At 31.8% G+C, this 14502-nt stretch overlaps 1 protein-coding gene across 1 annotated transcript in view; it reads right to left on the bottom strand.

Moving 5' to 3' along the window:
- LOC145667057 (uncharacterized) overlaps window positions 1-14502 on the bottom strand; it is an 85611-nt gene that overhangs the window by 70596 nt on the left and 513 nt on the right. Inside the window, exons 2-6 of the mRNA XM_081734757.1 lie at window positions 11616-11718; window positions 10113-10401; window positions 6908-6961; window positions 5819-5903; window positions 2157-2251 (exon numbers count right to left, since the gene is read on the bottom strand). Of these exons, the coding sequence (XP_081590883.1) occupies window positions 2157-2251; window positions 5819-5903; window positions 6908-6961; window positions 10113-10401; window positions 11616-11718 (626 nt within the window). The remainder of the gene's footprint in view (window positions 1-2156; window positions 2252-5818; window positions 5904-6907; window positions 6962-10112; window positions 10402-11615; window positions 11719-14502) is intronic.

The raw sequence follows: 14502 nt of genomic DNA, 5'->3' as shown, positions 1-14502 counted from the left end.
GAAAAGACCAGAATGATGATGGCGAACGATCTGGTGGTCTCTTCGCAGAACGTGATGCAGTGCGTCAGTTTCCATCATTCTAGTGTGAATTTGCAAAGTTTTGAAAATCCAGCAATGGTACAATACAGTGCGAACTCGAATCGGACTAACCTTCGAAATCAAGTTCAAAGTGACCATGTGAGATTGAAGTGCGAGCCCAATGTGCAAGGAGATGTTAAATTCATGTGTACCGGTGATACAACTGAACCTAACCACAGAAGAAATAAAACCCGTGGTAGGACAAAGTATCGTGATCATTGTGGAAAGAATAGGTACAGACAGGTTACGAGACATCAGTGAAATGAAGAAGAACGGAACCTAATTGGACCGGTGACATAACGCAGCCTAATAACAGAAGAAACAGAAACCATGGCAGGACCGATTATCGTGGATGTCATGTAAAGGAGAAATACAGATCCATCAGGAGACACAATATTTCACATCCAGTGAAGCGAAGAAGAACTGAACCTAGTGTTACCGGTAAGATAACCGAACCTAACTTTAGTAGTTACGGTAAATGTGATTGTGTGACTCGACCCAATCCTAGCGTAGTACGATTACATTCGCCTAAGAAGCATGCAAGCATTAGATCTAATCACATTCGATGTAGATTACGTAGAAATTCCGTAGATAACGAAAATTCTCAACGTAAGAAACAAAGAACTGCAGATGTAAATAACGCGCAAGACTGTATTGCGGCTTGTGACTTTCGATGCAACCCAAACAAAGTCGTTGGACATGTAACTTAGATTGAAGTTGCGGCGTCTGAGGAGACCGTATTCAATTGACTTTTCTTTAAATATAATTATGATTTCGTTTGTTATTCGTACAAATGTTTTAATTTTAAGTGTTTCCTTTGATATTTGTATTATCAATCTCATTATTCGTGTTCCATTCATGTAACTTAGACTGGAATTCCGATGTTCGAAAAGATCGTATTCAATGGATTTTACTTTAACTATTATTATGATTTCTCGGTTTATTGTATTTTATTTTATGTTATTTGATCTTTGAGTTCATGTCTATGATCGCAGTTACTCAATTTATGTCAACAAATGTCTTAATGCTATGTCTTGATTATTATTGATATTTTAATCTTAATTTATATTTTGTTTAACTGCATCTTATATTCGATCATGTTGCGTTCAAAGAACAACTATATGGATATCACGTACTTCTTTCTCGAAATATTCTTCATAAAGCCTAAGTAAATAATTAATAGCTTGTAACCAGCATTTAATGGACCCGAGAAAGGACTTAAAAGTCAAACAACTTATAAATCAAAGTTCGAATGTGCCTTATCGTCGTTGAAATGTATAAATAAATGAAAATGATGATAAAGTTTAAGATAAATATGATAATAATATTGTGGTATAATTAAGTATAATATATATGTATAATTATATGAATTGTAATTTTTAAATATACGAGATACATTCGAAAATTCGAATGATTAACATGTATATGTAAAGGTTTAGAATTCATTTTCTTTTTACGAAGTTAATGAACAAAAAGAAAAGTCCGTCGGACGCCATAATATAGAACTGTGCATTGTATATTAGTATATTTTGGGTCATAAGATATTCAAAATATGTACTAGGCTGGCTGATTTTTGCTATCTGAAGAACAGAAAGAAATGTTTTTAAATGATATGATTGTCAATATATAAAAGATGAGATAATCAAATGTTTAAGTAATAGGATTTTGGATACGATGAAGTCAGTGGCAACCATTATCACAATATACAAATAAATGGAATGAAGTAAGGAACAGAGTATGCGTTGTTTTAATGGCTCAAATATAGATACAAGAAGAACCAGAAGCGATTATTATCGTTGTAATTTTGCAAGCTATTTGTAGTGTCCATGGTGGTCTACTATATTATCACGAAGTTTGACGTGAAAAATTCCATTGTTCGTAAGGCTCATTTATGATTATATTAATACCATTTACTCTCTAAATATACTAGTATAAATGCTTGTGCTAGTTACTTGAACTATTGTTCTTAACCAATGTTGGGATTGATTTTGAATACTGTCTCTCCCTACATTAATACATTGTAAGAATAGAGAAGGTTTATTGATATTATAGAAGACAGATACTTGCACTGTTCTTACCAAGTAGTTCTAGCTTTCCAAATACTATATCGCGAATGTATCTAATCCTTGGAAATCCAACCATCATATACATTATGAACTTTTGCACACTTATCCTGTAAATCGAAAATTAAATATATTAGTGTTCTAAATTTTTCTAATTGTATAATGAAAATGTTTAGACGTAAGGTTTCCCTTGCTAAAATATTAGGAGACTGCCAACTTTACTTTCTGATGCAATTTTCCAATTAATGAAAATGTCAGATTACAATGCAAAACCACCTTCAATATTTATATTTTATACCATAAGAAGGCGGTTTTCTAGCAAATAGTCCCTCGCCATCAACGTGATTGTGACCACAATGACGTCACTGATTTCGACAACCGTAGCTCTGAAATGAGATTAATTAAAGCTTCAAGAGAATAAAGTTACCTTAAATGTGGTTATTTGCATTGAGATAATGAAAACGCTTTTAATTTCTCACGTGATTATTATAAAAACTGTCATTAACGCTAATTTTCTGTATCAAATTCCTTTTGAATACTAACTTTATCTACAATGTGTAAGGACAACAAGAGTTCTTGAAACAATAACATCAGGTTCAAAACTAATAATGGTATCTACGATATCATTAGCTTTAAGGAAAGAAAATGTGCTCTTCTATGAAAGATATAGCGATCCATGTAATTAATCCCCATTAATTTAAGCAAAATTATTGTAATGTAAAAGTTCATGTCAAGTTTCCGGTAAAAAAAAAAAACGAATTTGTTTATAAAGCTAGAGATTGATGAAGGATTAAGATTGGGAATAGAATCAGGATTAGAAAGAATATTTCTGAGTTTTTGGCTTCCATGATCATGTTAGAACGTCTCGTATGAGGGATAACATCCATCGGCGGCCGCACTATTCGGAGAACTGTGCAGTAAGAAAGAAAAATAGAAGGAAGGAAACGGCCTGAGATCATTATATTAGATGCCATCCCCATAATTGCCTGGTGGGAATGAGGAAGACCACACTTATTATGGCTAGCCTAAATATACTTTTACATATTTTCGACCGGCATCGGCAAGCAAACCCAGTACTGCTTGCATCAAAGGCAAGAGCGTTACTAATAACGCTACAGGAGATCACAGATTGATGAAACACTACAACACTTTCTTACCTGTAAAGGTGTACCAAATATTGCAATATACCTTCATCAAAATCTTCAGTAAGACGTTAAGAATGTTACAGCGCATTGTATTTAGTGTAAACAACGACACGAACTTTGGGATAGTCTCGTTTTGAGAAGATGCTATCAAATGCTGTCCTGTTTCGCAAAGTACTTCTTTTCTATTAGAAGGCCCCTTTCTCCTTTCGTCTCTAACAAAGAAATCACTTATCATCTCGTATACTACTTGTATAATTAATGAGATATAACTCAAAGTGATGATTTTATACTGTCAAACTGTAATTTCTGTTTTACTAATATAGTATTCCTAATTTATATGTGTCAATAGGTATGGTCGATTACTCAGAGGGGAAAACATACACTGAAATTATTCGAGAATAAAATTCTGAAACGAATATTCGAACCCAAGAGGAAGAGGAATGAGGAATGGCGGAAACTTCATTACAATGTTTACCAAACATTGTTAGGGTCATCAAGTCTAGGAGGCTCAGGTCGGCAGGTCATGTAGTCAGCATGAGTCAGCATGAGAAGAAGCTTTTAAAGCCTTAACTGGAAGACCAATCGAAAAACGTCCATTAGGAAGACCTAGACGCAGGTGAGAGGACAGTATTAAGATGGACCTCGCTGAAATAGGACTACAAAGTAGAACCTGAATTCAGTTGGCTAAGAATAAAAGTGAATGGAGAGAACTTGTGAGCGCAGCATTGAACCTCCGGGTTCCAAAGGCCATAGTGTTAGTTAGTTAGTTATCAATAGTTATATATGACATCAAGCTGAACAAATGACATACCTAGATCTGAGCTCCGTGTATAATTTTCGAGAAAATAAGAAAAACTACTTTTGTGGCCCTGAAAGATATCTCGTTCATTGACAATATAAACTGGGAGTTTTTATTATGCTAGAAAATATTATTTATTTATTTATATCTTGCATATATAACAAAATCTACTGTTTCCATTCTTGTTTTCTCTAAGCGGTGACACTAATACCTCTAAATACAACACTGATACTCACATACTACTGGTAGTAAAAATGTTAAATAATTTGTTATACAAGGCTTAAAAGCCAGACTCCTGAAGATAATACAAAATTACCATTTCCCTTTTGCTTGTTTTTTCATAAGTGAAAGGAGATAATGAAATGCAACTACCACAATCAGAGATAATGTTATTCTACAACAGAAAATATGAACCTGAAGAATCTTCAGTGTTGCCATCCATAGAAATTACAGTGTTACCAGAATAACAACGCCCCTAAAATCTAAATTAAGACAGCGACTAGAGGAACGATCTCAACAGCATTTGGTTACGTATCATGTTGTTTTCTTTTCCTGAGAGTTACTTCTTAAACAACATTTTTATTTACTTTTAATAACTGTATTTTAAAACTATTTTGTTTATTACAAGCTAAATACAACTATTATTTAAAAAAAGTAATTGTATTTTTAAAACCTACTTCCCAAAACCAAAACAACGTGATACGTAACCAAATGCAATTGAGTGCGTTATTCTAGTCCATGCCTTACCTTAGATTTTAGTGGCGCTGTTATTCCGGGAACATAGTAATTTCTATAGACGACAATACTGAACATTCTTTAGGTTCATATTTTCTGTTGTAGAGTAACATTATCTATGATTGTGGTAAGTTGCATTTCATTATCTCCTGTCGCTTATGAAAATCAAGCAGTAGAAAATGGTAAATTTTGTATTATGTTTAGTAAGGCAGGCCCTTAATTTGCTTGCTAGATCTACTAGTCTTTTAAGCTTACAAAATAATATTAGGTATATCCTTCCATAATTAAATAATGTTTATGAAGATTTACGAAAAAATATAAGTCTTATATACTGTACGTCTAGTGCGTAAGAAAGGAATATCATAAAAGATAGCTAATGAAGAAAAAAATCAATCAGATAACATTATAAAAAGTTAGAGACAGAATAGTAATATTGCAAACATGCATAATAAGTAAATATTTGGGATATCAAAGAAAACGTACTCATATCGAAACGATAAAAAGTAAAATGTTTACAAGACGAAGAAGAGGGGAAGTTATTAACTTGATTTTACCGTGGATACTAACTCAAGATTCAAACTAGTTAGTTTTAAAGTACGAGAGAACAATTCTCTGAAAAATGTAAATACATACATAATTTTACATATATAATCAAATCCTACAAGTTATTGCTATATAAGCTTCATTCATATCGCGTGCATATATAATTGACGAGAAATTTGACGTCAAAATCAGATATGGAACTTTCATTTGCTCTTTTCTTCTAACTACTGTATCATTAAGGTTCACACAACAAATCTTATTTCTCTAAATGGCCACTAACATTCACATCTCTTACCTAGTACCTTGCTAAAAAAAATACTAAATGTCAATTGATTATTATAAATATAACATATAATATGGACTTTTCAATATAAAATAAGCAGTCATGTGATCTTGTCATTAAGTCATCAGCATTTGTAAACCAGAGATGAGATGACAATGTTATTATTACTCACCTCTTAGCAAAAAACTTAGAAGACTGTACATTGATGTATTCACAAGTTGGTAAGCAGGAACAGTCCCATAAATTAGTAGATTGTCCTGAAAATAATCAAATTTTATCAATAAATTTACTTTTATATTTGAATTCTAAATAAATATCAACCAGAGAATTTTCAGGATAATAATCCAGTATCAGAAACTCTTAAACTATGTTGAAAATTCAGTTAAAACTTAACACCTACAAAATCACTATCTTAAATTGTAAAATATCTAACAATTTACAATAATTTTAAACTATCTGAAATGCCCTTTATTCACCCGTAATAGTAATTAGGCCTGTAGAAAGCATTTGAATCCCTTCGCTGCAGGATATGCATAAATATAAATTTGGACCTAAATGACATCAAAACTGGCACAAAGCATCTTAGCGTCGGCCAAATTATCGATTGGATATTAATACCAGTTAGTTTCAGTATTTCTATTGTATCCTCACCCTTCTAACACTCTTGTGGAAAATGTACTAGAAATCTAAGTTACACTAGGATTTATTGAAGTACCAAAAACGATCAACATTTTCACAGTGGTTTATAATGAACTACCAAACAAACATCATCATACTCATTTTTATTTATATTCGTAAAGTTTACTATTTGAATATATTTTTCGGTAATTTACACAGATTTAAAATAAACCTTCATCATAAAACTTTATTAAAATGATCAAATTACAAATAATGCATACATGTAGAAAAACATTAATTGACAATTATTTGCAAATAAAGCTTAAAAATTAACGGTCGATTTAGACTTTTAATCTAATAAATCATAGTGTATACTGGACCTTGCTACTGTCGAAATGAAAAGCAACATGTTCTTTTATATTGTATGTACGCTTTCTGAGCTTCCAGTCATTGTCAAGGATTAACAACGGCTATTTGGTGCCTTCCTCAGAACGTAGAGCTAGTAGAAGACATTTAACAGCTGAAACATATGTGTGTCTGTGCAATGATCCACAACTTGTGAGGCTACAGAAACATTACTTCCGTTAAGTATTTTTTAAGATTAAATAAATTAAGATAAAATAAGTATAAAAACAACACTTACCTAATTGCTGTGTGTAACACCTTATGCCATGCAGCGTACATTCTTGATATTTCCCTGAAATGTTAAAAAAGTAATTTGTTTCCAAAAGAGTTAGTAAAATTTGTTCAAATGTAATGAACATCATTTAAAATTTGTGTGCAAAACACCTAGCATATAGAAGCATAATGTGTTTCTTTTGTAAATAAATATAACGATAAAATTAAATATTTTGTTTCTGATTTCCCCAAGATCTGTTTTATTACTAGTACAGAAGAATTGAAGCAAAGGAAATATTAAAACTAATTTAGAGATTGTTTGTTAGTTTCAATATAACAGAAGATCTCAGAGCATTTCACATTTCTATACAAAACTTTTATTAACAACGTAAAACTTTTATTAACAAAGAAAACATATTATTGTAAGTAGTTAATAAATAGTAAATTGCAACCTAATTTTGACAAACTTGTTTACGAAATAACGAAATGAGGAAAAACGTTACTCATGTCGCACTCCAGTTTCGTTTGATTCGCACCAGTACAATTTCGTTTAGAATAATTAATTGTAGTTGTATTTTCAATGTCACACGTTGTGCACTGCATTATTATGTAAAAACACAGTTTTTAGAGTTAATGTATTGCAATATTGTATCTTATAACACCTTGGCGTAATTTTAGAACACAAGATCTATTATGTTATTTAGTGTCATATGGTATTATAAGGTTACATTACAATATTACAATATAAAAATATTAATGTTGTAATAAAAACAGCTACAAAATTTTGAGACTAACAACAATCTCCAACAACCTTAATTCTATGAACGGTAAACAAATGTGAAATGAAATAGAATTAATGCTTATATATATATATATATATATATATATATATATATATATATATATATATATATATATATATATATATATAAACCTATTTTTCATTAGTAATTAATGCATTTCAATAGTGAGACTCATATCTCTATTATATAGTTCTCCAACGCATTATGCAAAGCAAATTTATATGATGATGACGTCACTTCGTTTAGTTTATGATACTATTATTCACATGAAATTAACTTTCTCAAGTAGCTGAAGTATTATTCGAAATATTTGTTTGCCACCACTGTTTCAACAACGTGTATGTTTGTCTGCCTCGTTCACATAGTGATTGTTAACTTTACTGAGAATATCAGCTACAGACTCTTACTTTAATAAAACTATAGTTCTTAGAAATAATTGTTACATGGATTAAAGATAATGTCAATCAGAAATATCAATAAACAAAGTTTATGTTACATAACAAAAAAACCATAACGGATGGGAGACCCGGGTTCGATTCCCGGTGGGAGCTCATGTGGTTCGGATTCCACGTTAATCAGTAGGTCCACATCTCATATACACTCTGTAAAGAAAAAATAGCGACACTTGCTCGGATATGATTTTCACAACATACATTAACCAATATGATTTTTTTACATGAATTGCTGATAATATTACAATACATATTTTTAACGAGCAGTTCGTTCTTAATTTTCAATTTCAGGTTTTTATATGCATATAATAAATTTATATGCATATATTGGTAGCTATGTGTGTTTTTAGCAAAAACGGCTGTTGGAAGAATCACACATAAAAGTATGAAAGATCAACAATAACAGAACAAAACAAAAAAATGTAATTTCTCATGAGTAAGATATATTGTGTACGAACATTGAGAGGTACAATACATCAAACTAGATTTCGTATGTAGACCATGGGCTTTAGGAAATGCAGGGAATCGACGAGGCCTTTTGGTGACAAGACTATTGCAAAATGCAACCTTGATATCATGGAATCACTCCCGGATTATCTGTTCCGTGAATTCCATTTTATCCGAGATAGTTCTCTATTGAGTCTTCTGCTCATATGAGCCCAAACTTTACAATTGGATTCATGTCAGGTGAGTTTGGAGGCCACATGAGTCTTTGAATAGTCATATTCTTGCACCACATATTAACGATTTTCGCTCGATGACATGAAGCATTAACGTACTGGAAAACGAAGTAGTCCATATTTTCTTCAGGAAAGTTATCTTTAGCTGTTGTAAGAATTTTATGTACCAGAATTTGAAGACGTTTTTGTGCATGAAATGACTTCATATATATCCATTGTTCTGATGTATTTTGGCGGTGAAACAAGTATATACCATCACTTAGTAACTGAATATTTGCTCTCTTAAACAAGATCCGTATCAAGTTCCTTGCTCATTCGTATCCACAACTTCACACCACTATCGCTTCCTACTATTCTAAACATTCCTAACGGATAAAACAACATGCTTCCAGTTGTCATAAGTACAAGTAGTATATCGCCTCACAAACCTACGTGTTTAAAGTCTTTTGTGTTTTTGTCAGTTTCGACTTTCCAGGCGATTTTATCTTCGTAATATCTTCTTCATATAGTTAAGAAAATACAGTCGTCCGAGTAGCTGAAGTTCCCAGATCATCTCAAATTATAGAAGCGATTTTTGGGGAAGCCATTCCTTAATTCTGCAGTGCTATTGATTTTATTTGTCGATCTGTTCTGGGTGATGATTTATTTTTTCTATCACACTATTGACGAAAGGATGATTTCTTGTACTCTTTTGCTTGTGAATTACTCTTTCTGCCATCGAATGGTGGATTTTGAGTATTCCAGCCATCTTCCTTAGAGATGTAACTTAGCTGTGCAAAGCAATTGTTTTGTTCACGTGGCGACGAGTCACATTTCTTACTCATCATACTTGTTTACAGTTCACAGGTAGCAACAAGTTCATACAAAAACAACCCTGCACAACAACAATATTGTCACTTGACACTGTTCAAACAATGACAAAGCAGAGAATAATAACAAAATGGTAAATACTTGGACTACACGTCAGAAATGCAATACAGAATTCTCACTCCAATAACTTACAAGACAATCTGAGGTGCCATCTGGAGAGATTATTACTGATACATAAATAATTCGTAACCGCCGTTGTACACCATAGGTGTCACAGAAAATGCAAATGAACTATCAAGATAATAATTTCCTTCTATTTCTCTTCTAGCCGGCTACTACCATGCTTTCTGTGTAAGTTACCTAGAAAATTGAGGTGTCGCTATTTTTTCTTTACAGAGTGTAGCCTCGCCGATGAACAATACGTTAAACTCAAAATCGTCTCGAAATAATAACGGAGCGTACAACATACTTATTAAGTATTGTACCTGAATTGTAGTATCCTGGCAGGTAACAGCCACATTTTTTAATGATATCTCCGTATTTACATTCTGTACTGCAGGCTACCAAAGAGTATATATTACTCACATCCAAGACCACTTCGTCTCTAAATATGCAGCGACGTTGACTCACTGCAAGCTCTCTCACTGCGTCTGTGCTCACTGTTTGCATTAAGTCAAATTCAATGCCATAAACGTTATTGTCAGTTTTTTCGTAAAAATAGGGAAGGTAATCTTTGATATTGGTAGGAAGTTCGTAAGGTGAAACCAGAGATATCTGAAATATAAAAATACACTACTAATGTGTAAATTGGCGATAAACAATTAGGCAAACTCTAACGTCAAATAATAATTACTAATTTTAAACTGGTACACAGAGTATTCCAAGCAATGTATAAAACTAGTGATTATGTAGGAGTATAATTTAGTATATTATAGAACAAATAATTTTAAAACAAATAACTATTTTGTAAAGGATATTTCCTTCCAATTAACCATTTAAAACCTTGTTTGTTTTGTTAACCATTTTTAAAATTTTGATTTTTCAATAATAAGTTAGAAAAGCTAATCTTTCCGCTTTCTTTGCTATAATCTTTATGTGGTACCTCTTTGCTTTCTCCTATATTCGTATAAAGTTCTGAATTTGATTTTAATAGTTTTATTACGGGATCACGGTCCAAAGACACAAAGAAGAATGAAGTAAATGAAAGTCGAATTAGATTCAAAGCTATCCTCCCGACACCCACATAATTAAATTGAGAAGACTATTCTTCAAAATAACTCAATCGTTGTAAACGACTCTCAAATACGAATCAAGGTCATTCAGATTCTGAAGCAACAACACTAAATACTAGTATTCTACCACTAAAAATAGTAGAATACTAAATACTATCCTCTCTATGAAGTATGAGAACAATAAGGAATAAAGGATAAATATAATGAACCATAATATATGTAGTTGTATGTTCCCATGACCAAAGTGTTAAAGATGAAAAAATACAAAATGAGAATTAAAAATATAGATTTTTGACAATGTTAATTATGCGTCGCATTATTCTTTTATTCGTCAAACCGACAAATTAGACTTCATTGATAGGTATATGGTAAGGATCATTTATAATTTCGACAAGAATCTTTCCGCAACGAAGGTACTATATAATTATAAGTGATGGTAACTAGTTCAATTGATAAATTTAATGCTTCTAAATCCGTTTTTGAATCTTCAATATATTATGACATGAGCCTTTGCTTTTGCTTCAACTCTTTAAATAATCATGTAATACAGAACAACCTGTGTGTAACATGGAAACAAATCTAATAAGGAATTCAAGTACAAGATTGAACTTGAAATGCACATTTAGATTCCATGAGCGACTGATAAAATGCTACTTTATATCATTTAGAATACATATTTTTTTTATCTTACACTTTTTTTATGTTAGACCAAGTCTCAAAGACAAAAAAGTTTTACTTAGATGTAAAGAAAAATACCTTTGATTTCTCTGTTGGGGAAAACATATTCCATCTAAGAAATTCTTGACGACTATCCACGTGTCTTATCTTCGTTTCATTGATCCCATCAATGTTCCGTTGACTGTCATAAAAACACAACGAAATAAATATATAAACTGCATTTAACACAAAATAGTAAGCTGCAAGGTAGATTGTTATTCATTAATTCTTTTTAAAATCTTTGTCTTGAATTTAATATTACTACTACTACTATTACTACTTAATAATAATAATAATAATAATAATAATAATAATAATAATAATAATAATAATAATAATAATAATAATAATAATAATAAGCTCGTGTCTCATATAGGATAAGTATTAAAAACAATGAATAACGTTCCAACAACAGAATATGGAATAGCATTATATTATTTAATTCTCAACGCACTTATGTAACTGGAAAGTATATTCTGAAAATGTAACTCGATGATAAATACAATTATGAAGCTTTTCCAGTTATATTACATACTATTTACTATATAAATTCATATAGGTTATAATTATAATTTTCACCAATTTTTAATCATATTTTATACTATATTTTCTAACTATAGACCACTGCTAACAAGTAATACGTATTAGATAAGTACACAGTGCTACTTGAATCTCAAATTCAGATACACGGCGGCGATGCAGGGCAGTGCTCATCTTTTTCTTATATTTCGGTATGTCGAAGATACTTTTCTTTTTCACATATGATAAATAAAAACTGATATGAAGAAACTGTTGAATGAAAATGGGAAAATCGTTTTCAGGATGCTGCACAGAGATTGGTGATTTCTTGATTCATCCGCGTAGAATATACCCCAGGTCACTTCTTTCCTCTAGGCAAATAGTAAATGATGATTTCCTTCATCAATCATGATTGTTTCTTTATACTGTATAATCTTTTTATATTCACTATAAAACACATTACTCGTAACATGATTTCAATTCGTTTAGCTGTTGTTTTGCCTTTATACTCTCCACTGAAAGCAATTCTGGGTACTCCTGTCGCTAGGTTACTAAGTCTTGTATGAAGAGTGAGTAATGTCTCGGTCCTTACTGTAAGAAGGAGAAGATCACATTTCACATATCTACAACCCTGAATACGAGTGTTAAACTGGAATGAACCTGTTGTTATCTTTGTGAGTGTTTCTGCGACACGTCAGTCTTCTTTTGCCAAAAAGCTTCTAAAAATATATTTGATTTTGGAAATATGTATCAAAGGAGGTATAAGTCGTTGAGATTGAGTTTAAAACTAACATAATACGTCTTTTACTTTTATCTATTATGTTGCAGTATTGAAATATTATGCCCTATTGAAGACAAGGTATGAAGCTTTTAATCAGCATTTTCAACCTAATTCCTTATACGTTCATTTTTAATTTAACTTACTTGTTCAGTAAACAAGAACTTTGTTTTCTATCTAAGAGGTCTCCATTTACTTTTGTTCTTCTCTACTTAGAATTCAGAAACAGAAACGAATATTGAACAATGTTCTAAGAACCTGGAGAACTCCTATGTTAATACTTTCTTCTTCTTTCTTTGCGATTTTGCAATACAGAAAATAGCATTATATCTGTCATACATGTTATTTTTTTAATTTAACTATTTATCATCTCCCTAGATTAAAGGTAGGCGGAATCCATAACATCGGTGTGCTTCAGCAAAACAAATGCGTTACAATGTTTCCTTGTAGGAATTCAAAAACGTATGATCTTATTTTTAATTAATCTCTAGAAGTTTTCTTTGAGAAAAAGGTTGGTAAGCAGTGTATCGATTACCTATTTTTCCGCAATGCAATATCTCTAAAAAAAGTCAACATTTAGACAAACGTTTGATATCCAGGGTACGAATTATTCTCCAAGATAAAGAAACGTCGAGTGCGTTAGTGTGAAAATTACGACGAAGATGATGTTTTACCAGGATGAAACGAAACATTTCTCTTTTGGGGATTAGCAGGTTCACATATTTGACCATCAAATTATTTGTAATAGAGTGCTGCTTCTGCGCAGTTTCTTTTCCCACTTATGTGATATAAAAGTGTAATAGTAAGTCTGTCACTCCGTTTCAAGTTATGCCTTAAACGAAATATAACGTTGTGTATTTTTGACAAGTGATTTGTAAAATTTATTTGATTGTTTCTTGATGCCATGGATATTTAATCGAGGAAAATGATGATAATTGTAACACTCAGAAAGAACACATTCATTACTCAGAAATAAATTGTCGACTGAAAATGCAAGTATAGGTGCTGTCAATAAACTTGTTAAGTTGTATATACAAACAGTCAGGTAGTATTTATTTTAAAAGAAATGAACATTGTGGGGGAAAGGGGACCCATTAGCAGAGGTATCAAACTTCTAAAACGAATGTCTAAGGAAAATCCTAGGTAACATGTTTTGAGAAAGAACATAACCGGTCCAAAGTAACAGTGCATGACTCAACTGTGAGACACATGGTACTGGAAGTCGATCTGGAAGCTGTAAGAGTATAGAGGATAACTGTCTAACAACAGCAATAAATAAGGTGAGATTTCGCATGGGCAATACAACTTCAAGATTGAACTAAGGAACGGAGGGAGAAGGTTCTATTTTCCGATGAGACTCACTTTGTAGCACAAGGCCACAAATCTCGTTTTCTTCACAAATCAACATGTGAAGTTATTTCAATTACAGCAAAGCAGCGTAAAACGTCCAGAAAAGAAAATGTTTTGAGGTTGCTTCTCCCTATTATAGATGTAAAGGCATATAGTTAACCATTAAATATATAAATGTAATAGATAGAAACGTGGCACTAACGACTCATGAACTGCAAACTTTCACCAAGATCTAGCAATTTATGACACATCAGATAAGGTTGATTAATTTTCAAGAAA

This window comes from Thermobia domestica, chromosome 12 (assembly GCF_964235325.1).
Source record: "Thermobia domestica chromosome 12, izTheDome1.hap1.1, whole genome shotgun sequence".
Lineage (NCBI taxonomy): Eukaryota > Metazoa > Arthropoda > Insecta > Zygentoma > Lepismatidae > Thermobia > Thermobia domestica.
The sequence above is the reverse complement of the archived record's forward strand: the minus strand, read 5'-3'. Positions and strand labels throughout refer to the sequence as shown.